We start from the raw sequence: 26,103 nt of genomic DNA on the forward strand, positions 1-26,103 counted from the left end.
AAGATTCAAGGCTGAAAAAAAAAGAAATATCGTCTTTTTTGTTCAAGGTACATGGTTCATTTATCACTTTACAGCACATGGTTGCATAACGGAATGCTAATTACAGTCGCTTTATGCTGCTTACAAACAAAGATGATTCAAATTGATGAATAAATAAATCACAAAAATGCATTCAATTCATTTTTTAAAACCCAGTGCCTCCACTACCTATTTCACACGCTACAGTGTTATCATTATTTATTACAGTGAATAAATGATTTGGGAACATATTTTTTTTTAAGTGCGAGTTATTTTTACATGGCTGAAGAAATCAAACAACATAGATTTATTGTGAGTCCCAGTGTTTATGACCACCTGATGTCCTGAAGTCCAACATTCACTCTCCTTTTACCTCTGTTTTGGTCTTTACAAACTCCTGCTGAGGGAAAAATTCAGCCTCTTTAACTGCTAAAAACTCCAATATCTTCACAAACTTTCCACTTTATATGTCTCACCGCTTAGAACTTTTGTCAGAAAACAGATGCCTTCTGTTTCTGCTCTCGGAACACTGACTAGATGGGAACTTGAGAGTAAACCGAGACATTTAAATAAACCTGGTTTATAATGAGAGGGACCTCAATGTCCTTGGGTTGGGTTGCCAGGTACCAAGACACTTATTCAAGGAAGACACTTAAAAACAGCCATTTTACTTGTATCAATATGAAATCGTGAGATTAACGGCAGAAATTACAAATCAGGAGCAAAGCAGGGAAAAAGGTTTAAAAAAATGGAAGTCGGGTGTCTTGGCAGGTGGGACATATACAACCGAAACATTCAGCTGAAAGATGCTAGAACGCTTCATACAGCGGAGGGAATGAAAAATCTCTGTTGCGTCATCGAAATCAATATAAATTACACCAGCATCCTAACCCGGGACAACTTAAACTACATGTATAGGACCACCAGTTAAATCTGATTTGAACCGCCTAAGGGACTTTGCCCCAAAATAAGGTCTACAGCGCTTTTTGTAAACAACAGACCGACTTCTAAGATGACTCCACCTTACTTTACGACTCAATCCAGAGCACCGTGATGTGACACCGTCGGCTCATTCAACCAGAGCGCTTGAACAAATGACTTTTAATGTGCACACTTGAGTTATCAGCCTCCGTGCTGATTCGAAGTCCTACACCCTCCACTTCCTGCTGCCAAATCAGTTGAAAGTGTTGCGAAAGCAGCCTGATTGGCCTGAAATGTGTTTTCATTCAGTTGTTATAAAGCAGATATTGTCTTTTGTGTGTCAAATAACTGCCGTCTCTAATGTTAAATGGCCTGAAATGGGTTTGTCTCTGGTGTTATTACCTCTTTGTAAAAATATCTATATCCTGGAAACTATGCAACACAATCATATACCGATTATGACTCATAAAAGAGTCCTGTTCACAAAAAGATTGTACTAGTGAATGCAGGATAAAAGAGGCTTCAATGTCCATTCACTTCAAGTTTATTCTGACGCTGGAGGTAAAGTGAAGGTAACAGTGTGTAAAAGTTGAGAGCACAATAATTCTCATTTCAAGGTTCTTTCTAATTCTATCGTATTTCTACATTTGGCCATGAAAGCCACAAAGAAGAGGAGGCTGAAGATAGAAATAACCCTGAATAGCAGTTTGTGACATTCTGTAATTATGATCTGAACATCTGAACCAAAGATCTCATTGTAGAGATTTAATCTAATTCATGTGCGCCGATCAAGATGAGAAACAGCTCGCATACATGGCTGCAGATGAAGCTCGCATCGGAATCTGAACGGAGTTGGTAACTGTTTAGGTTTAGGGGGCTATAATTCATTAAATGTGGCTTTCATCCAATCAGCAAGCAGTGGCTGCAGGTGCAGGACAGCCAGATGAAAAATACCTTAAAATCTCAGCCTTTGCTCTATTGCTGATCAACAGAAATTGGAAGATGAATTATTACAGACATTATACCAATTTCTGTGTCAGGCTTAAATACATTATAAACACTGATTGATTATACCTGCATTTCTGAATGCCACTGTAACTGTAGAAACTGGAGCTTTATGAGCCTCAACAATTTGATTTACTGAAAAAGCTTTTCACACAGGAATATGTTGCAAATGACTATGGTGTCTTCTTTAGGACATATAGTTTAAAGGTGACATTTTATGTACACTTTCAGGCTCATACATTTATTTTGGGTTACTACTATAATAGCTCTACATGCTTTGGTGCTCAAAGAAAACCACACCAGTGTTCTCATACTGTACAGGGCTGCAGCACTGTATCCCCCCTCTGTCTGAAACGCTCTGTTTTAGCCCCTGTCCCTTTAAGGCCACCCATCCGGAATTCCCAGTCTCCTCTGATTGGTCACCTCACACATGCCTGACCCAGCACCGTTGACAACAAAAGAGCAGCTGTGCTAAATCAATCCTTAGGTGCCAAACTAGTGGGATTATGGGAATGTGTGACTCAGTGGTGCAGCGTGATGTCAAAAAGTCACAGAATTAAAGGCAGGACTACTGACGAGGTATTTCAAGAGCAGCTTTTCCGTGGGAGAGAGGAACTTCTGTTGGTCCAGAATCTGAATGTTTCAATTGTCAAGATCTTTAACATGCACAAGGAATCTATTTAAAACACTGAAGGACGGGACTGAAGGACTCCTCTGAAGCAAAAAAAAAAACCTTGGATGGATTAGCACGGATTTAAGAGAATATGCTGCTCTAAACAAAGCTGAATTACATCAAAAGACACTGCATTTGCAAAATGGCTGACTTGATTATTTGGTTGCAAAGTTATTAGCATATCTGTTTCCCTCGTGGGGAGGCATTTTATTCTGTCTCTTTACTTTTTTTTTTTTTTTGCGTTTATACTCGAAAGATATCCTTCTTCTTTGAATATTTTAAAGCCTCCATTGTCACGATCTCACGCAAAGTACAGTGAGAAATTGCACATAAGTGTTCTTCTACAAAGTTCATCTGCCACCCCAGAGGTTTGAACGTGTCATGAAAGACAGTGGGAATGGTTAAAATGATCCACGGCACAGACAGCGTTATAGCTGCGCTTGGCAGATTTAGGTGACGTGTTAAAAAGAAAATCAGAGGTAAAAGAATGAATCTACCGGAGAGAGGACGATGGCGATGTCAGAAAATTCAGACTTTACTGATTTATCTATTTCATGTTTTTAACTGTACGAGTGAATGTTTGTGTGTGAGTGTGTGTTTGTGTGTGTTCGCAGGGAAGACAGTGATGTGTGTGTCTGATTTCTTCTTTAACAACATGGTGTCGGGGTGAATCTACATATCAAGTGTGTTCGGTGCCCACTGAAAAAGAAGAGGCTACAGTTATAAAGAAAATACATAGCTTTAAAGGAAAAGAGAGCAAAAAAAAAACTACCGGCAAATATTTTTCTCTGACTCATTCTTGGACCCCACAATCCATTTAAGATCACAGATGAGACAAAAGCGAGCCTCTCTGTGCGAGAAAAACCCTGCAACTTAAAAAATGTTCAGACTCAATTCATGAATATTTCACACGATGTGCCAGAACTTCATCTGAAGGTCTGAATGTACTGGAGTCCATCAATAGCCTATCTGTCTCACCACTCGGGCCACACACACTCGCTCTCTCCTTTCGGTCCTGCGCTTCGCCTCCTTCTTTCCTTTAACGGCCACACACAAGGCCGTCCATTCAAAGGCCCTCCTCATCTGGCCGCAGCGGTCCCCCGAGGTGCCTGTATGTACAGACCCTGCTGCCTGGGATTGAAGTGGGAGTCGGGAGGCAGAGCCACTGGGGTCCGTTGCTTCTTCCTCTCTGATGACGAAGCTCTATAGGGCTTCCTTTGACGCCAACTCTCTGCTTTGCTCGGAGTTTGATGATGAAGGCTTGTTTGAGAAAAAAATGATTGCAGAGGGAATTTTTAGCACTGGTACAGTACTTAACACTTTTATAAGAGCCTTTGTGGATAGTTGTTCATACAAGGAAAACAAATGTTGTAAGCATCTCTGACTAATCGCAATGCTACATCATAGCCTGACCTGTTTGTTTGTCCAGCTGTAGGGCTGTGCAATATGACGATATATATCATCATTTATTTCGCGTGTTGCAAGTCACACTCTTCGCGGCACGGTTTTTCATATTCTAATGATGCCTCGCGTTCGTTCACACTGCGCTGACAGCGGGACATTTGCATGAAGGCAACACGAACAAACATGGTGGAGAGTGGATGTGACGGAGAGGGGGACGATTCTGAACGGGAGAAAAACCCTGAACAGCCGAGACAAAACACTCTACACTGCTGCAGATTAAACTTTAAAGAACGTGTTGCTTGCTGCTACAGGTTGATCAGCTGTATTGTTGAAGAGTTGTGTTTTATAATTTTTTTGACCGAATGCTCACGCAGCTCAGTCGCTGGGACAAGATGCTGACAGTTGACGTCCTACAAACCACTGATACGTTCATGATTGTAGGTGTCATTGGGAACATACAATATTAACATTCCTACAGAATGTGACATATTATGTTGACATGGCATGTGTATTACCTGACATCATTGGAGGTGGAGTTCCACGGGAGAGGGCAGGCTGGAAACTTCGAGACATCTCTTTGTGTGAAAACATGATTTCTTTTTTCTAACCAAGTGTTTTTGTGCGTAAAGCTCATCGCCTCACCACATACACATTTAAAAATGGACCCATCAGAATCATGTCCACCTGAGTTTTATTCATGACTTCCATGATGAGCGGTGTCGTGCTATTTTCAAAAACATCAACTATTACTGACCTTTCATAAAGGCCTACTGTTAATTACATATGCTGAGCCCAAATGGAGTCTTATAGTCTTAACGTTGTCTTTATGAACCCCCCGTGTTATATTCCCACGAATTACTGATGGCCGATTGCACCGACATTGATGCGTGTATAACTGGCCTTCACCTTCTTCAATCTGCTTTTAAGACCATAATCATTTCTGTTGTATTCTTGTCACTTATCCCTGAATCAATGCTCTAAATCAAATTACTGCATATCAATCCTCGGGCCAAACAGTAATACAATGACCTGAATGTAAGAGCATATTCTCCTCTGGATATTACTTTTTAAAAGCGAGGGCTGTATTGAATAATGAAGACATTTAGGGTTTCCACAGTAGCGGTAGTAACATTGTTTTTTTTTTTTTTTAATGGAACAAGCATCGACCCCCGCATTGCAGAGCGAGCCTGTTACATTAAGCAAGTGTTGTGCTGGACTGAATCCAAACTCCATCCACAGAAAAACAGTTGAACAGGTCGACAGCTTCAAGTACCTAATCAGCTCTGACCGACACACCATCGCTGGCCATTAACAGATCCAGCGAGGACTCCGTGTTGTGAGGAAAGTCTTGACACTTTTTCCTGTTGTTTCTCCACAAAAGCATAATCCTGTGGTACTGCTCACCCTGCTTCTTCGTCATGGTGACGGTCATTATCCTCCCTACAGCTCACCTCTCAGACATCCACATCGGAGACATGCAGAGCGCTAATCAGAGAAAATGACACTGATCACCCACTCAATCCACACTTTACATTACCCCTGACTGGCCTTAGGTACATGAGTCTGAACTGAAGTGGCCACTTTTTCCCTTCTGCCATTGCAACCCTAAAAAAATGTCTCACGGAATTCTGCATAGACTGTAGGTTTTTTGTATATGCACAGCATGTGATGTGTGTATTGTTACCGGCATTACACAGTGTTCAGGAATACAAAGATTACATTCCTGAAACCTGTGTTCCACCGTCGTTTTGCCTTTTTTTTATCAGAAATAAAACCGATCGTGTTAATCTTAGCGTATCAGTGCCCACATTCATCAACTTTAATTTGACAAGGAGTCTTGCCAAGAATGCAGAAATTACAACTGGTTTGCATCATTAGCACGACATTACAAGTCGTCTGTGGATGTCGGTCACAGTTGCCGGGGTCAGTCTCTAAATTATTGAGGGTGTATCGTGTTTTCAGTACTTACTGTAGCGGGAAAACCGACACTACAATTACAACTGCTTCATACTGCAGGAGCAGAATTGCAGCACAGAGTAACAAGAGTCAAATTGTAAAGGCACTTTAAGACGGAGTAATCACAGCCTGACATGAGCTTGCTTGACAACTGAAAATGGTTGCATGGACTTAAATCTACTGTAAGGGCAGTTACATGGAGCCCCAGTATCGCCAGAAAGCTGTCGGTTTGCAGGCAAACATGAAAGTAAGTAATTTGTTGCTCAATGCTTTGGTGTGAAGATGCTAGCTGCTGCTAATTTGCTGGTGGAGTTACAGGCATGAAGGCTGGGAAGCCTGTGACCGCAGTTCGACACTGTGTTTCAACAAACCACTGGATATTTTAAGGAGATGCTTTCCGAACGTGGTTGTAGCAACAAAAACTGTACAATTTTGGCAGGAAGTCTTCCCACTACGCTTGTGGCGACAATGCCAGATGTTTTTAACCAGACCTTGGGACACCTCCAGCTGTGTTTGGGGTGACAAAAGCAGTTACTTGATGCTTAAGAAAACATGATCTTTTTCAGCACTGTGTTTTGACAACATATGTTAGATATTTGAACATAAAGACATTTAAAGTAAAGTCAGTTTACAGAAACATAAATTGCCAGCATTTATTCTGCCGTTTGGGTTACTAAACCAAAAATAGTCCTTTTTATTCTGAATATTTCGGTACTCTAACCTTGGAAAAAAATGTACATGTTGCACATAGTGGGAGGAATGGGGGGTTAATAGGGGGGCCAGCAGCAATGTTTTTGCCCCAGGCCCCTCAAGAAGCCTAACATGGTCATGTTAAAACCAATCTACAAATTGCATACATACATTTATTGTGGCATTTGGGTCACTTAACCTTTTTAAGTTAAGTAATTTTGCAGGGATGGAGGAGGAGGAGGAGGAGGAGGAGGGAGGAATGGGGGCTCAATAGGGGGCCAAGCATCTAATTTTTGCCCCGGGGCCCCTCAAGACGCTTATTATGGTTATATTAAAATCATATCATGTTTTGTTAGCATACAAGTTAGGACATTCATCCTTCAGCCTTCTGGCACTTGACTCATAATATCCAAGTAGTCATTGGAGTGGAATCTTCCTACTATGAGTATATGCCTCCCTTCCATTGCCATACAGTGGTATTGCGCTTTTTGGCTTAAGTGAGCAACACAGGACCACAGTATTGACTGTAGCCACAGTGTCAGGGTGGGTCTGTCAAATATGATGGTGAAGCGAGGCAGAGGGAAGGAGGGCTGATGACAGAGCTGGCACGGTGAGAGAGACACGCATTGTACTTTGCGCTGGAGAAAAAGAAGGCGCGCTGCGCCTCTCCATCACATTCCACTTTCCAAACACAGACGAGGGGAAAGAGAAGAGAGCCAGGATGTAAAGAAAAAAAAACAGTCAAGAGGACGTCCACAACAGACCAGCCTCTTCTTCTTCTTTATTCTTTTTCTTCTTCTTCTTGAGTCTCTGTGTGGTTCCACAGACGAGCTCCATACCGCTCCACCAGCCGCGTGCTGTGCGCTCTGCTCGGTGCGGGAGTCCGTCGACCGACCACGGGGAGGAGGAGGAGGAGAGGTGCCGCTCGCTGCTTCCTCCCGCTTGATGGATCCGAGCCCTGCTGGTCTCACTTGTGTCTGAGGACTCCGTCTCTGCAGAAAAGTCCTCTTCTGTTTTTAGAAGAGTTGGGATTGTGTCCCCTCCTCCAATTTTATCGGTGAGTGGTTGTTTTTACTACATGATGTTTATTCTCTCCGTTTTTGTGTGATGGGATGAGAGCATATGTTTGGTGAAAAAATGCATTTCGTATTAGTCAGCCACATGCATGAAAAAAAAAAACAATGTGTAGTGTTCAAAATGTGTGCTGAGTCACCTTTAGAATAAAGTATGTTTGGGGAAAAAAAATGCAGATCACTTCTATAAATGAACTGACCAGGTGATAAAGGTAAATTCTGAAACAATTTGAGGTCGTTAATGTTTTCAATTTCAAATAAAACCACCGTTAAATTGTGTAGTAAAGCATGTGATGTGGTGAATCTGGAGCAGCTGCCTCCTTATTCTGATTCAACAGGTTTGTGTCAGTGCTGACAGTCAGCGCTTAATGAAGCTGCTCAGGACAGATTGCTTTGTGGTTCTCTTTGTGTCCTGACTAATGCTGCTGCTGCTGTCAGTTCAACCAGCTAACTGCCTGATGTGGTCACTGGGCATTTAATCCTCAGCAAATGTGGGTTTATGTACCAATAATTGATGTGGTTTGGTTCACAAGTGCAGCTCAACGCCAGCCAGCGTGTGCAGAGTGTTGTGGGCTTTAGGTGTCAGTAGATATCATGGATGATACTATAAACTTTACTCTGAGGTTTGTGGGATATTAAATTGTGCGTGAGTTTGATATAAATCAAATTTTTACATTTAGCAGGTGCTTTTGTCCAAAGCAACTTACAGTTATTCATACATTCATACACTGATGGAGGTGGCTGCCACGCAAGGTGCCGACCAGCACATCAGGAGCAGTTTTTAGGGTTCAGTGTCTTGCCCAAGGACACTTTGACATGCAGACCAGGGGAATCGAATGAGTGATCTTACGATAATAAGACATTGGCTCTACCCTTGAGCCACAGCCACCAGTAAGCTTTTTCCGTAAAACTGGATGGTATTTTGGATAGATCATGCTGAGCAGCGTGACTGGAAATTAAATAGAGTCGAAAACTCATTTGGGACTCCAAATGTCACAAGCTTCATGCTGCTTTGATACCAACGCTGATATTTTGGTTGATCATTTGGTTTGCTGTCATTTTCAGCTGTGTTCTCTTTGTTTTAATCCCTCAGATGCCATTTGCTCTAAAGCGACTCTAAAGGTGAGGAGGACTGTTTTAAAGACTGCATCTTCACAATGGCTTCAGGAGTAGCAGCGTGGCTCCCTTTTGCCCGGGCAGCAGCCATTGGCTGGATGCCTGTCGCCAACTGCCCCATGCCCATTGCACCAAGAGACAACAGCAAGAGACAGGACGAGCTGATCATCCTCAATGTCAGCGGCCGTCGTTTTCAGACCTGGAGGACCACTCTGGACCGCTACCCTGACACCCTGCTGGGCAGCTCTGAAAAAGACTTCTTTTACAACGAGGAAAGCAAGGAGTACTTCTTCGACCGGGACCCTGACGCCTTCAGGAGCATCCTCAACTTCTACCGAACAGGGAAGCTCCACTACCCCCGCCACGAGTGCATCTCGGCCTACGACGAGGAGTTGACCTTCTTCGGCATCATCCCTGAGATCATCGGTGACTGCTGCTACGAAGAGTACAAGGACAGAAAGAGGGAGAATTTAGAGCGGCTGCAGGATGACCAGGAGGAGAACAAGGACCAGAAGTTGCCCAACATGAACTTCAGGGAGACCATGTGGCGGGCCTTCGAGAACCCCCACACCTCCACCATGGCCCTGGTCTTCTACTATGTCACAGGTTTCTTCATTGCCATCTCAGTCATCACCAATGTGGTGGAGACGGTGCCCTGCGGATCCACCGCCAACCAGAAAGACATGCCATGCGGTGAACGCTACACGGTGGCGTTCTTCTGCATGGACACCGCCTGTGTCATGATATTCACAGTGGAGTACCTGTTGCGCCTGTTCGCCGCGCCCAGCCGCTACCGCTTCATGCGCTCAGTGATGAGCATCATCGACGTGGTGGCCATCTTGCCGTACTACATCGGCCTGGTGATGACCAACAACGAGGACGTGAGCGGCGCCTTCGTGACGCTGCGCGTGTTTCGAGTGTTTCGCATCTTCAAGTTCTCCCGCCACTCGCAGGGCCTGCGGATCCTGGGTTATACACTCAAGAGCTGTGCTTCAGAGCTGGGCTTCCTCCTCTTTTCGCTCACCATGGCCATCATCATCTTCGCCACGGTCATGTTCTACGCCGAGAAGGGCTCCAGCTCCAGCAAGTTCACCAGCATCCCAGCTTCCTTCTGGTACACTATTGTCACCATGACAACGCTGGGGTAAGTTATAGACATGTGCACACCCACGTACACAGACACACAGGTAAATACATTCAGACACATGTGTGGGCATCCTTTACGTTGTTGCCTGCTGTACTGTATTTAAAGCAAAACAGTTGTTGACGATTTTAATGAATGCACAAGATGTTTTTTTTTTGTGTGTGGATATTTTTAATAAATCTAATAATTTATGAAAAAAAAAAAAAAAAAAAAAAAGCACTTTGAATTTCAAATGAGCATTAAAACAGCCTGCCCCCATTGCTGAGGCGTTTTTGAGGCTGCCAGTGTGAGTAAGGGCGGGCAGCGTAGCATTTATCTACCAGCACAAACACACTCGTGACATTTTGTTTGCCTCACTTAGGGCAGCACAGATAAAGAGACAGCGGGTGAAAACACACATCTACTGTATTGAAAAGATGCCCCGATGCTACACAGGTTGGACTCGACTGATGCTCTCGCTTTCGAAAATAAAACAATTCCCTTTTCCAATTTTAGCCTTTTCAGAAAATGATGCACAACCTGCAGCTTGACCCAACATGTAGCGCGCGACCGAGCCACTATGATTAAAATGATACTGATGTTGGAAACGGTTATGATTAATCAGCCAAATCATAACTGTCCAATAAAATAATACATCTTGATCATTTTTCCACCTCTGCAACCTTGTGATATTTCAGATGTCACGACTCCCTGCCACTTTTTTTAAGGAGCGGTGTTTCAGTTTGATTTCGTTTGGCTGAGGCAAAAAGATTCCCTGCACACACTTTCTGCACTTCTTTTCTCCCATACTGAAACCACACCAGAAGCAGCGTATTGATGGCCAAAGCGTTCAGTATAAAAACGCCTTGTGAGGAATTCATTTAACAGCATTACAAAGTCAGATCCCTCTGCTGTGTGCCCGGAAGCGAGGCATCCCATGAGAGATCCTCTGTCACCTTTATTATGATTCCACTCTGCTCTTAATCTTCCACACGAGCTCGCCGAGATTCAGGGCCGTGAATGGCAGGGTGAACTTGAAAAGTGTTCCTGGAGTTTGGCTGAGTGAAGTGCTCTATTAGGATGGAACAGTGGAAGAATAGTTATGAGTTTCTTAAAAAAAAAAATCTGTTTCTCTGCCCTGCTCTCTTTGTAGATAATGCTGCATATGCAAATGCATTACTGGCAAAAATGCACAAATCCATATCTGAGGATAAATGACTGTCAGTGTGATCAAATAAGAGACGCGTTAAAGGATGGGTTCACATTTCTAGTCTGACCCAAATTCTGATATGCACATTAAAGGTGCTACTAGTGCAAGTATATGATTTCCGTATAAGATGATTTAAATCCACAGTTCAGCTGAAAGTAGAGGCTTCAGCAGTCTGAGTTAGATACAATAAGTTGATATCCTCAAAAAGTTACAGTTAAGAGCTGTAACCAACGATTGTTTACTTTTTCAAAGGAATCTGTTAACCGGTGTCATGATTTAATATGAGTTTCAAAGTCATTTATTTGTCATTACACAAAACAGGGTTGCATAAAAACTTTTGAGATTGACCATATTTTCGTTTTCAGGTCAAAATCATTTTCAATGGAGTGCTAGGGGCAAATACTATGTTAGCATCAACATTTTTTTATTTTTAAAACACTAAGAAGGCTCGACACAACACACGAACATAAGCATTTAGAGCATTGTTTGTGTACACATTGTTTCCTGTCAACTGACTAGTGTTGTCACAGTGCTGGAATTTCAAACTTCGATACAATATCTTGAAAAATATTGATACTCATTACCAAGTTCATGATCCAGGGTTCATACGGGTGCTTGAAATCCTTGAAAGTGCTTGAATTTCAATGTTGTGTTTTCAAGGTCTGAAAAGTGTTTGGATTTTAGTTTAAGTGCTTGAAAGTGCTTGACATTATAACTCTGTGTCTTGGCTACATTGGGATCAGACTGGATAATTTGCTTATTACAAGGAGAAACAAAATCTGTGTGTGTGTATCATCACACATGCAGCCTGATAGCAATAGAGAAGGATGGCTGAGGAGAAGGAGACTTTGATGCAATTTGGACTGATTACACGTTCAATATTAAACTTTGATGAATAAGCAAACTTATAAAAAGTTTATGTCAAAAAAGAAAATTACAGGGTGCTCTCAGGTCTCTCTTTGTCTGGGTGCAAGTGTACCTGAAGAACGCCAAGTAGCTTCCCTTTTTTGGATAAAACTTTGTTCTCCTTTAACTTCTAAAGTTTTTGCTATTATGAAACATCATTTTAGATGTTGACAGCGTAATACAATGTAAATAATTGTGATAAGAAGTGAAAAAAATAATCATGAGTATATTCCTGTAGATATGTATTTTACCCCAGCGATAAGGTGCTGGAAAATTTTGTAAATTACCCTTAAAAGTGCTTGAATTTGACCTTGAAAAATGTGTACGAACCCTGATTATCATAAAGAAAAACAGACCCTGTTGACATTCAACCATTCACATAGTCGCGTTCCAATCTGCTCAACAGGAGCAATTTGAGGTTCAGTAGCTTCCTCAGGGATACTCAGACATGCAGCCGTAGGATCTGCAGATCGAACCGCCCGTCCCCTGACCAGCCACAGGAGTAGGAACAGTTCTCGTAATCATACACACATACATCCACCATTACAACAGTGGGTTTGAATTGCCGACTTTAAAACAGACTTGAAAATGGGAAGCTATACTTTAACGATTTATGAGGACATATATTTCCCCAAAAACATTAAAGCCCCTGTCGGTAAGATAGTTGTTTTTTTTGAGTCTCTTTCTCAGCTTGTCAAACACTGATGCTTTGGGATTGGAGGTCGGGTCCACCTCCAATCCGAAAATGTCAGTGTCGGTAAGATAGTTGATTTTCCAATTTCCATTTCTGCATTTCCAATTCGTCAGATTTAACGAGGTTTAAAATGTAGATATTTTTCTTACAGATATACCTCTCAGAATCAGGCAAAAGATTGAGAGCCTTGAAACCTGCTCATATCATGTCAGAAGTCCTCTGTTTTCTGCAGTGTTTATTGCTGCGACTCATCTGCTCAGGAACTAATAATACTTGACAGCCGAAGTGTTGGCTGCACCTCATTTGACCCTTAGAAAGATACCTAATGATGCAACCTTGTGGCTTATTGAGAAGCAAGGACGTTCAGTTTCCCTGTTGAGGGGTGTTAATCCTGCTGGCAGACATGAATCCTTCTATCCTTCAGAATGATGAACTGTGGAGAAACATCTACCGATTACGGTCAGTGTGTCAATGTTTTGCCATTTGACAAATAAGGAAATGGAAACTAAATGAAAAGTCAAGTATGATCCCCTGATATTAGTCTCTCTACCCAGTGAGGGCTGAAAAGGATGCCTGACCTTACCTGTGCCGCAATGTTTCTGTATCTATATAGATATATGTATTTATGTGTGCGTGTTTGTGTGTGTGTGTGTGTGTAATATGAGGGCCTTTTTTACCACACGTTAAAAAGGATAGAAATGCCAAGGTGAAAGCATTATGTAAATTGTGAACCCTGAACAATGAGCTTGAGTGTGGAGCCATTATGTCCGACACACAATAGGAAGCAGCAGCGAGAGTCTATCTACAGCTCTGACAATAGTGAGCCTCATCCCTAACCAAGGACGGTCCTCTGCAATCAGGGAAAACTATTGCGTGGTGCATGTTCAAGGCCCGTGTCATGTGAATGTTTAGATGTGCAGCCAAAAAAAATTGCATGTATTTCGGCTCAGCGATCTAAAATCCAAAAACAAATCTAAGAGAATACATAGTGTAGGTTCAGGCTTTCCTGCACTCTTCGCAGACAAACATTTTTTCAAACCAGATTTTACTTGAGAGTCCCAGAGTATCAAGGAGATGAACAAAGAAAAGCCAGATTTTTCCACGAAATTAATTCATTTTAGGATTTGAGCAACACAGAGAATGCAATAAGGATATTTTGACATCAACAGTGTTTAAAAACTGCACTGTATTCCACTGTTTGTATTCCGCTGTTTGTATCACCGTGCGCTGTAACCTTCTTTGATGAAAATAACCAAAACATGGACTCGTCCCCCCACAAACTTAGATTTAAAAAAAAAAAAAAAAGACTTATAAAAACAAACAGGTATAATGCAGTCTTTGTTCTGCAGGAACTCACAACCCACACAAACAAAACAAAGTAAGTAGGTGAGAATGAAATATGTTCAGATACTGTTGCCAGTACAGTATGTGCACCCCCGACCTCCTACAGGTTCTATAATGTGCAGTAAGAGGGGCTAATCTGTGCGTAATTAGAGCTGGAAGTGAACAGCCAGCCGGCAGCCTTTCACACGGCTTGGTGTTCCCTCCTGGCCGTCGCCTGTCGATCGCTTCACCTGCTAAACGGACATATGCACAGGTGATTAGGTCACCGATAACACATATGTCAAATAATCAAATAATAAAAAGCCACGGGGGACGAACGTCAAAGCTACAGTGGATGGAGTGAAGCAAATAACCAAGACTTCTGCTTTTTTCTAAAGTAGTCTCTTTGAATCAAGAGGACAAATCTGTATGGGCAATTCATTTGGTTACGTGTGTGCATGATTATGTGTGTGTGTGTGTGTGTGTGTGTGTGTGTGTGTGTGTGTGTGTACTGATAATTGGAAAAAGGCTGAGTATCGGCCTCGAAATTTGGCCAGGCAGATCCAAATTAATTGCATTAGAAAAGGTTTTCTTCTATTGAGACTTCATCTCCTCAGCTCAGTTAAACAAACCATCCCCACTGAATGAGTGTGTGGTCCATAATTTATGTCCAAACGTTGCCTCTGGCAGAAATGCACAGATTCACAAACAAAACGACACACACGTTAACTCTGGGTGAATGCATTTGCAAAGCCTGAGGATGGAGGATTGTAATCAGACAAGAAAAATGTAAACAGATTGTGAAAAGTTCTGTCGCTGACAGCTGACTGTCAAGCCTGTCAACGTTTTGATTAGATGGATATATATTCCCAAAGAGGACATATACATTCGCACGGTGTTTCATTTGCACAGAACCACACATGCACGCGCACACACACACACACACACACACACACACACACACACACAGTTATTGCCTTTGATCTTGTCTCGCCTTTATGACCTGCCTCGATGCGTCCTCTCCACGTCTGCGTGAGCCCAGACAGTGCAGCGCAGCAGTTCTTGGTAATGGGCTGGAGCTGAGTGAGACGAGGGGGAAAAGGGACTGACTGGCTATATAATCAGCCTCTTTCACTGTCCAGGAACAGGGGGTGTTAAATCAACCTCAGGTGGCTGGTAAAAGGATCTGGATTGAATCTCAGCGAGGTCCGCTCCCTGCGGCGCTCGTCGCTGCTGGAGCCGGCCCGGATACACAGTCATTGGCATCACTGGGACACGATCCAAAAGATTGATGAGGAAGGAGAAAGCCCTCTCTCGCTTTCTCCCTCTCTCTCTCTCCTCCTCTTCCTCCTCCTCTCTTTCTCTCCCTAACTTATCTTTCTCCCCCTCTTCCTCCCCTCATCCCCCCATGAGTCTCCCAGGGGAACAGCTATTTTGAGAACACAGGCTCTGTGTGTGAAAGGGAGTTATCTGTTTCAACCATAATCTGATACATGATACGGGCACAATGGATGAGAGTGGCCGTTTTTACCTGCGTGACAGGTGCGCTGGAAGCAAAGGTTTTGCTGGCGCGCCTCCGAATCCCCCAAGTCTCCCACGCCTCTGAAAAACATTATTAACCCAATAATGAGAGAAATATTAATGAGGTGTGCATTGGAATCTGACTCTGGTGTTATAATTAGAGTGATTCTCCCAGTTGTAGAGTCCTGGTCCTGGACGGAGGCTTGTTCCGTAGCAGAAAGTGAGAGAAAATGTTGTTATGCATGTAGGTCATGTTCCCATCTCTGCCTTAATCAGTGGCTATATATAATCTGCTTCTTTCTTCAGAGAGACTTTTAGCTCACTCCCCTCTGCGTTCTCTGCTCGACATCTCTATTAGACGATGTGGACGGGCCTAGGGGCCAGAGGCAGGAAGAGAGAGGTCAGATGAGTTGGGGTTTCGAGTTTGCATGAACTCTGAAGGGCTGGTCAAAAGGAGAAATAAGTGTCAGGGAAAGGCCGAACAAAACTTACTTTCTCTGACTGTCGCTTAAGTTTTGTTATAGTGTCCACATTGATAAACTACACTGTCATACACACACACACACGTGATGCATCGTCAAACGGTTTTGTTTGGGAACCGGTTCTGAGTCAAATGATTCTTTGGAATCGCTAACTAAACAAACGCACCCTACTCGCACATTTGCGATGACGTTAAACAAAAACACACACAAGCTTATATTATATATTAATGTTAATAAACCAGGTTGTATTCTTTTCTGTACTCATTTACTACTTGTTTTTCAGCCTATTTGGGAATCGACAAGAGAATCGATAAAAAAACGGATCGATAAACAGGAATCGATAAAGCATCGGAAACGCTAAATCCTTATCAGTATACATCCCTTGCCACAACAGTTCGCATGGTGTTCATTCTGACATATGCGCTTTGTCCAATGGGGTCCCACAGTGAATGACTTACGCAGACGGTGTTGTATAATCAAGAGGTCAAAACACCATCAGTCATTTTGGCAAATGGCTGAGATTTGTCTGTAATTTAGGTGCTAAGTGTTAAGTTTTTACGAGCAACATTTGTAATAATGCCTAGAATTTTGACTTTGAGTGTCTAAATTGCACTAAAAGTTTCACACACTGAATCGAAAAGTCAGTGTTTTGTGCATGAGTGTTGTTCAACGGGGATAAAGCAGGAAGCAGTTTAGTGTTGTTGTCATTTCTTGTGAGTTCTTGGAGAAACTTTGCAAGATTTTACGAGGACGTGTCATATGATTAAGCCAGACTTGTTGACCAAGCAGACCCTCGTCCAAGTTTGTCTTGAAGTAATGCGGCTCTTCATCATTTTGCCGATTATTCATCAATGCTCCACATAAAAATGAAAAAATGGCCTTGAGCTTAGGGTGACTTCACCATGTTTCTTCCTCAGGGACAGCTGTGGCCCAGTTGCCAGAATAAAATGTGTGAAATTAACGTTGACACCACTGATACGTTCACATTTGCACCATCAGTCCTACTTGAATATCCACATTTTTATAAAAGGTGCAGAATCACATTCGCATTAGATGTTTATGACCTGACTTTTAATTAGGAGGTGCAGGGGATGGAGATGAAGGTGGAGGGACCTGTGTTTCAACATTCGACACCAGTGGGTATTTTGATTAGACCCCAGGACAATTTCCAGTGGTGTTTGCGACAACCAAAGCAGGTCTTTTAAGCCATCAATGATCTTTTCATAACTAAACCTAACCAGGCCGCGAGAACAGTGTTGTCATAACATTGAATTGAAAATAAAATGTCAGGAGGCAACTGAAAGCAAGTTGAAGTTTTAAAATACAGTTCGCAGAAACATACATTGCCAGCATTGTGAAACAAATTGCCCCACTGGGGACAAATAAAGGTATTGATTGACTGATTGATTGATTGATTGATTTATTCATGCGATTGCGTTGGGGGTTGTAGTTGATGATCTGTACACATTTTCGCGAATGCAATATCTCAGGGAGGGAATTTCTGCAAAATTGGACATACTGTAAACATCCATTTGGACTCAAGGACGAGCTAGATTTTGGTGGGCAAAAGTCAAAATCACTGTAAACCTGATGAGGACTGCACAATGTCAGTGTGCGCTATCAGGGATGATGTGACTTACTTCAGCAAATATTAATGTCATCAGTACTCGCTCCTCTCTCCTTCCTCAGCCATTGCGCTAACCACCCTTGCAGTCAAGGGTAGCTGGCGGCTAGTTGGTGCTTCATCTGATAGGCCAGATGTTGTGAAAGCACAGCCCATGCGTCCAGGGCTCCATCTGATAGGTCAAATGTTCGCATTCTCAGTGCGAATGCGTGGTGCGTGTAAATAAAATAACTTTGTGAATTTGTTGCATTTCAGGAAGTTTTTTTGCAATGTGTTTATTCTGCATGGTCAAATCGTGATGAAAAATTATTTATCTGTCAGCATTAATCTGCATCTTGACTGGTTTGCGGACGCATACAACTGCTCGGCTATATTTTTAGTTTGTTAAAAGACAGTCCTAAAAACAAAGTTATCTAAACTGAAACACCAAAAGCAGCAAGCTTTCTATTTGACAAGCTGGAACCAGCTCATGTTTGGCCTCAGGCTTGAGTGATACATTGATTATTAGAATCATTGCTGTGTCATTTTCTGTCAGTTGACAAACCATTTGTCTTCTTTTTTTTTCATGAACACTGCTGTCGTTTGGTTTGATCTTCTGTAAACAGCCGTCTTTCGACAACCGATAAGCTTCCTCATGAATGTATTAGAAGATTTCAAAAAGGTTAATTGTCTCACTCGACCACTGTTGTTGTGAGTTTTTGTGACAGCAAAGACAGGAATAATAATCTCAGGCCTGGTTAAGATGAAAGATTTTCTTAACTGTTCTCAGCTCGGCACCCTGCTCTATGCAAAGAGATTAATTAACACTAGGTCGAACAAAGCGTCTCGTGTTGGGAGTCATCAATAGTCTGTTTGAGTACTTTAGATTTGACGGCACACAATGTCCTATGTAAAGCACCTTTTTTCGATCTCATTGTGCGCGATTGTTGTTTAGTTTTTAGCCTTTTGATTTATGTCTTAATAATTGTATAACGCACTCGTGTTTGTATGCTGGATATTTTGCAGGAGTTTGGACGGCCAATTAATTCTGCAGTGACGTACATTGTTTTGTTAATAATTCAGGATCTTTGGGGCCATGCTCACAAACCGAACTGGAATGTGGAGCTGCGTAGATTGCGGGAATGTTCTTTCACAAAAATCATCAAAGGTTACGCATTGTGGTGCTTTTCAATGGCAGCCTGCTTTCAGATACAATTAATGGGCTATTTTCCGGCTTTGCTGAACCCCTTGGGGTCAAAACGAGTGCAGCTCGTAGGAAATTAGAAATATTCCTGCCTTTATCGGGCCAGGATGCTCTTAGAGCCAATTTCCCAACACAAGGCTCTTTAATGGGAACCTTTCTAATGATAGCTGTGGAATTTAATTTAGCTCCAACACGGGTTCATTTAACACCTAAACTCATTTAAAAAGAATTAAACTTGGAAGGGATAGTGGTGCTAGGGAACCTTAACGACCTCTCCTCTTTCTAGCTGTTTCTTTCTCTCTCTCTTGCTGGTGTGGTAACATAACACACACACACACACACCACCACCGTTAACATATGCACATTTCAAATGAACTTTATGTTGCGGTTAAGTTATCAAACACCAACCTCCAATATAGCGGCAGTCAAGACATTGGCTGATAAGCCTTCAATGCTGTTTCTTGCTTTAACACGATCCTCCATCACGTTTGCCCTCACTCGCCTGTCAAACCATCAAAACCCGTGAAAATCTGTGGAACGAAAAAGATCTCACCATACATACTGGCCTCAGTCTAGCCTCTCAGGCTCATGCATTGCAGCAAAATCTCCCTTAGAGAACCACAAAAGTGGTGTTATTCTCTTTTCGTTGCCATAAAGCAGTTTTTTTTCAGGTGTGTCGGAGAGGTGTTGACTTGGTACCACTCACACATTTTATTAAAGGAGTAAAAAAGCCCATTCCAACATGAAATGAAAAATGAAAATTTCAGAATGATCCTAGTATGAAAAAAAACAATGATAATATACATACATATATATATATATATATATATATATATATATATATATATATATATATATATATATATATATATATATATATATATATATATAAACTATGCTTTTAATTTCCATCAGAGCTTTTCAGAGAGTTGAATAATTCTGGAAACTCCCTCCTCCCACACCTCTCCAACATAGGATTAGGGGATTTGTGTCCAACCATTTCTTAAACATTTCACAACCGACAATCTGACTATCACACCCCCTCAGTCCAGCTGAAATGCCAGCTGTGCAGTGGTGAAATATGAGCCGGGGTTATGACTTCTCTCTCGAGCTAGTATTTCTGTATGCACGTGCAGAAGGGAGTGCAAATGCAGTGAGGCCGTTTGGATCAGGTATAAACCTTTCTGACCTTGATCGATCGAGCTACTTTTTAAGCATTATACAGCCTGCAGCAGTAGCTTTGCACTGTTTTACAAAGCAATTTCAAATGCGATATTGTGTTTTTTATGGTGAGCATGTTAGCCGCCTGTGTACATTTCCAGCAGACACAGAGCAACATCGCGTTTCTGGCCACCTTGCAAATCTAAGCACAATATTCATTCTCCCTTTATCTCTGTTTTGGTCTCCACCACCTCCCGAGGGAGATATCCAGCTTTTTAGCTGCTAAGTACTCCACTGTGTTCACTAGTTAATCATTAACAGTATCCGTCTGATGTTTGGGGCTCGTCAGGACAACATGCAGTGATTCTATCAGAGCTTCTTCGCTAACAACAGCCGCCTGCTGTGACTGGAAACGATACTGATGAGAAGAGCCCTACTGATACTCTGGGGCAAATGGCGACACCGATATCAGGGAGTAAAAAAAAAATAATTGATTTCAATGTATTGGCCAACACATTTGACAAGGATATCTAATGGAGGTAGGATATTTTACAGTTTAACAGTAAGCTTTGTTGTCTAAAATGACACCAGTACACTGAGGCTTCTCTGAGAATTACATAATTATATAATACCCTAGATTTTTTTTTTCTTTATTATAATCTCTAAAAATAAAGCTTTTCATAGCAATGCATTTTTGGCAACACAGGCCAATACAGCGATATCTGTGATTATTATTGGTTATTACATATGGGTTGAGCTGATGAGATCAGTAAGTCTGAAATAAAGCAGTAAAGTACATTGTAAACATTACACAGTCATGTAGTTTATTGTTATTACCCAAACATTAGTGCAGATTTGAAACTACTGTAGCATTTTGTATAAATCATTTAGATGAAATAAGCGATTAAACGGATGCTTTTGCTACTGAACAGATTTTTCCAGTGGATCCTCTGTGAAGTTGTTTCCTCACAGTTTATGTGACCCCATAATAATTTTCATCACACTGTAATAACTTGGGAAGTTTTTAATTCACTTAGTTAAGTCTTTTATGTTCACAGTTATCTGAAATCAAGCAATCTTGGCACTGCCGAGAAATCCTTTATCCATCTTCAGAGCAATCCAGCTTGAAAAGGACAAACTGTTTACTCTCGTTTCCTGCTGTCACTGGACACCAATTTTTTTTTCTTTCATGTTTTTTCTTTCATCTCTTTTTGCCTTTTCTAGCCTCTAATTGTCCACGACTCTCCTTCTGCCAGCAAGGTATAATGATTGTTTTTTTTATACTTGACTCTCGGTAAACACCAGCAGATTCATGCAGCGCTGCGCAGTACGTGCTAATGTCGTCTTCACATGACAGCTTTCTGACAGCGATTCCTCTGCTTTGTAGCATTAAAAGAAGAGCTTATGATAAAAATTAACATGCGCAGACTTATGCAACCAAAACAAGCAATTAAAAATTGCCTAGGATAAAGCTCCCAACAAAAAGGATGAATACGACAAATAAAACAGATAAGACATGTTGGCAATAAGACACAGAGCCAGAATTAATAAAACTTAATATGCATTGAAGTGTCTTTGGGGTTATTTCAACGCAATCGCACATTGTTGTTCCATTTAACTGTAATTATGTCGCATAAACAAAACTGGTGGCAAGAAAACTGGCAGCCTCCGAAATTTTGCGCAGCTGGGTTGGGTTTTAGTTTCATGTCAGCTTACTTGAAGACGGCGTTCTGCTGTAATCAAGAGCTGTGACCGGCTCTGATCTCTCTTCTTCCCTTCCACATCAAACACAGTGGGAGAGAGAGAGAGAGAGAGAGAGGCTGCTGCTCTGTGTTTTGGCAGCGGATGACAACAGAACATTTTACTTGAGGGAACCACAAATTGACACGTTTAACACCTTTAAACATGTCGCTTTTAAAAAATTGTCTCCGTTGTAGCATAAAGTGATAACTGTTTAGTCGCCGGCTTTACAAACACCTGGAATATCCTCAAGTCTCATGTTTGATCTCGCCATTAGAGAGTCGTGGCAGGCTGCTGTGCCTCGAGGCGGTGGCATTGAGACTCGAACGTGTGTGTGTGTGTGTGTGTGTGTGTGTGTGTGTGTACTGTGTGTGAATACATTCTGGGACTAATTTCCGACTCAAGACCAGTTAATTGGGCATTGCCGGTGCAATTGGCGATAAATGTGATCCTGGAGACGCCGCTTGTTGTGGGAACTAGCACAGAAGTGATGATGAGTGTTTTGCCAGGTGTTACGTCTGTCATTGTCAGTGTGATTGGTGTCACAATCGTGCAAGATACAACCACATAACTTTACAGGTGTGTAATTGAGATCGAAATGAAGGGCTTGTTCTAAGATGGGTGTCGTCCAAGCAAGGGTGCCAGACCTAGGGAGGAATGAAGTGGGAAAGCGCCCACCCACTTTATGCCCCTGGCCCGCATTTGTTTAAAGTTGTAAATCACTCTAACCCAGTTTCAATCATCCCCATCCAGTCTAGTGAAAACGTCAACACGACAGCATCACAACCCTGCATGATGCAGTCAGGAAACTTTAAGCGTTGGTTGTTGTGATCAAAATAAATGTATAAAGGTCATGTTTGAAGATGGCTGTGGTCTCATGTAATAATTTAAACGACTGACTAGTAATGGGCCGGAACGTGAGCGTGCTTGACAGGTGTTGTGGCTGGTGCCATTCCATCACAAGATAGTCTCTAGTTTTAAAAAAGAGAGGAAGACTTATCACCAAAAGCAAGAAATGGCATAAATGATCCAGTTCCAGGCACTTGAGGTGGTTTGTTGTATAGTTTATTCCAAAATGAATTTCTATCGGAGTTAAGTTTATCAGATTCAATATTAAACAGAGCTCAAAACTAATCCCTGTTCAGTAAACAAAAGTGTATTGATGTAAATTGAAATTAAACAGAGTGTCATTGATTTGGAGATGCTTGCTTGCCCAAATTACAATTACAAGAAATGAATATTTGCATGTAGTCGGGATCTAGTAAGTATAAGGGGTTGGGGAAAACCATCTTTGTTGGTGCCCAGTCCCTAGTGTGTGTGGATGGGTGCGTTTGATTGAATGTGGCACGCTACGGTCAACAAAGTGAGGAAAAAGTCAAGGGAGATGATGCAAAATGCAGGTTTAGGGGACGTCGGGGAGAACAAAAGCAAAGAAGATGATATGATATAAAAATATCTTGACAATGGGAGGAAATGGGGGCAGAGGAAAGGCAGAATACAGAAAGGCAAGCAGAGTTGTTAGACGGAAGGTGAAAAAGAAAAAGGAAGTGAGCGTGGGCAGGTGTTAAAAGGAAAAAAGGAAGTAAGCCAGTGGAAGAAGAGGGAAGGTGTGATCCTATCTGCTACAGTTCCCAACATGCTATCTCAAGATGTTTGCATCAGGGCACAGAGGAGAACCTGGAATGACACGGCATGCTATGTACCCCCGAATGAGTGGGATATTTTTAGATCCTCGGCCCCTTATCTCACTGCACAGCTGGCTCAAGAGAAAGGTAAAGAAGACACACTTATAACCTTCAATGAGCTGTGAGGGAGGGCACAGACCAGGAGACTGTTACAGTATCTGAAAGGACAGTCAAGGTTGATTGACCGCAAATGAAAACAAGAAACTTCTTGTCTTACAAATCCAACCTGATATCAAATAATGATATTAATGAACTTTGCCACCTGCCAGCACCAACATTTATGAAGCATGATCCCAGAGTGTTTAACATAAAAGCAAAAAAGCATAAAATTGTAATATGAGTTTATGTGTTCACTGCCTGTGTGTGAGTGCGTGTCATCTACCTCAGCCCGAGGTGCCTCCCTGACATCACTGTATAATACAAGCATGTTTATTTATGTTTTCCGTTCCAGTCTATGTTGCAGCTCTAGGATATAGTTTTCATGGCTTCCTGTTTCACATCACATTTAAATATCAATTTATATGCAGCTAGAGTTCGACAGATGTTAAAAATCTAAAGTGTAGGTCTTCTTTCATTAGTTTGAATCAAGTGTCATTTCCCCCTGCAATATCAGAGCTGAAAGTGATGCTGTGGATGCATTTCCGCGCAAACATTCATGAAGCGAGAGATGAGATCCATTAAGTGAAATGAGCTTTCTGATTGGACGGCAGAGGCAATCAACGTTTGTGAGTTTGTTATTATAATAAAGGCAAACAGGGCATCAGTATTCAAGAGGGGAGTTACATTAATACAAAGTCATCAACATTACTGGAATGACATCTAACAGATTGTTATCACTGCAAATGGCTGCTCAAGTCAGTTACGCAGTCATAATTAGTGTTAATTATGCACTGGACTGGTGTCAGAAAAAAGCAAGTTGTCATACCTTGATAATATGTTTTTACCTGTACCTGTTTTTAATTCTGCGTGTGGTTTGATAAATGAGAAAAAAGGTCCAGCCGTGTACCAAAGAGTGCACTGTATCCATGTTCATTTCTTTATGCATTACAGGAACACACCTCACAATTGAAGCAAATCAAATGGATCATATAATTGAGGTGGTGTTGCAGAGTCTCTCTCTCCCGCAGGCTTGTTAAGAGAGTAATTTGAATATGAAATAGGCCTTTGAATGAAAAAAAGAGTCTTGATGTGCATTTCACATTGTGTAATATGTTCAGATGTGCAACTTTTATGTTTGCTAAGGAGGTTATGTGTTTTGTTTTTGCAGCTACTGCAACAGTTTGCTGAAAAGGGTCAAGAGTCCATCAACAGTTGTTTTCAAGAACACATTCATTGTGAAACCAACACATTTTGGCTTCTGGCCTTTATCACTGCTGTTGGCATTTTGACCTTTAAAGACTATAATTTTCCATGCTTCATGAAAGTGACGTCAAGAAATCCCAACTCTGCATCAGCTGAAAGAATTGAAAGAATCTGATATAAAACTTGATTTTATTAACATAATATTACAAGTAATTGCTCACAGATTGGTTTGCATGCTAAATATTTTTGCTGCTATTTGATGCAGGCAACAAGTTTGGTTAGTGAGATGCACATGTCACAGTTAAACAAAGAGGGACTTAATCACAGGACACAGGCGGGCAACAAAACAGAGAGCAAGCTTTATTAACATGAAGCTGAAAGTCCAAACTCAGACAATTCAAAAGTCAAAAATGAAAGAGGCAAAAAGGCAGATGTCAAAAATAACACAAGAAGCAGATAGAGGCAATTTAGAGAACTAAAGAGACACAAAAATACAAAAACTAAATAATGTACAAACACAGAAGCAGTAGGAATATAGGCCAGACAAACTGATGAGTAAAAGAGAAACACTGGCTTAAATAGACAGGGACTAATACGCAGATGAAACACTGGTGAACAAGAAAATAGTCAGGAAAAAGACAAAGGGAGGAAGTGAAGAGCAAAACACGACACAGGAGGAGAGAACTTCAAAATAAAACAAGAAATAACAAAACCAAAAACTTTAACCATGATAACACATTATTTGCCAATTTTTGAGTCATTTGAAATCTGGATTTTTGATGGTAAATGGATAGAAAATTATTTTTAACAAGCAATGCGCAACAATATCTGACCATGGGAATCTTAAAGTTGTATTTGTCAATTGTATACAATTAGCTAGAATAGTGAACTAAAACTAGGTGTAAACAAATATTAGTTTGAATAAAAGTGAAAACTAGACCTTAAAAAAAAAATTGATATTGTGTAGTTAGAAAAAGTTACTATAATAACATAGAATACAAATATACAGTCAGTGTCTTTAGTTTTATGTCTTTAATGTCTTGGTTATTCAGACTGGGAAGTCTTCATCACTGTGTGTCAGTTGCCTTCACAAAGTGTAGTGTTTGTATACTAATGCTGATTTTGAGTCCGCATTAGTACACTATACTACATTAAATTCAAATGAGCATACCCCTCTCTGGAAACTGTAAAATATCCAAAAGTAAACAGGTTTTAGAATGTGCACCAAAAGATGTGAATGTTGACATACATATAGCAGAGCAGCAGGATAATGTTTCCCCTTAGTGCTGAAAC

The 26,103-nt window shown here is 41.4% G+C and overlaps 1 protein-coding gene across 2 annotated transcripts in view; it reads left to right on the plus strand.

The window, feature by feature from the left end:
• Nucleotides 1–7,101: 7,101 nt before the first annotated feature.
• LOC115584158 (potassium voltage-gated channel subfamily D member 3-like) overlaps nt 7,102–26,103 on the plus strand; it is a 95,417-nt gene continuing 76,415 nt past the window's right edge. For both annotated transcript variants that reach the window (XM_030421593.1, XM_030421594.1), the window contains exons 1-2: nt 7,102–7,724; nt 8,834–10,000. In XM_030421593.1, coding sequence (XP_030277453.1) covers nt 8,898–10,000 — 1,103 coding nt within the window. In that variant the 5' untranslated portion in view covers nt 7,102–7,724; nt 8,834–8,897. The remainder of the gene's footprint in view (nt 7,725–8,833; nt 10,001–26,103) is intronic.

Source organism: Sparus aurata, chromosome 6 (genome assembly GCF_900880675.1).
Source record: "Sparus aurata chromosome 6, fSpaAur1.1, whole genome shotgun sequence".
NCBI lineage: Eukaryota > Metazoa > Chordata > Actinopteri > Spariformes > Sparidae > Sparus > Sparus aurata.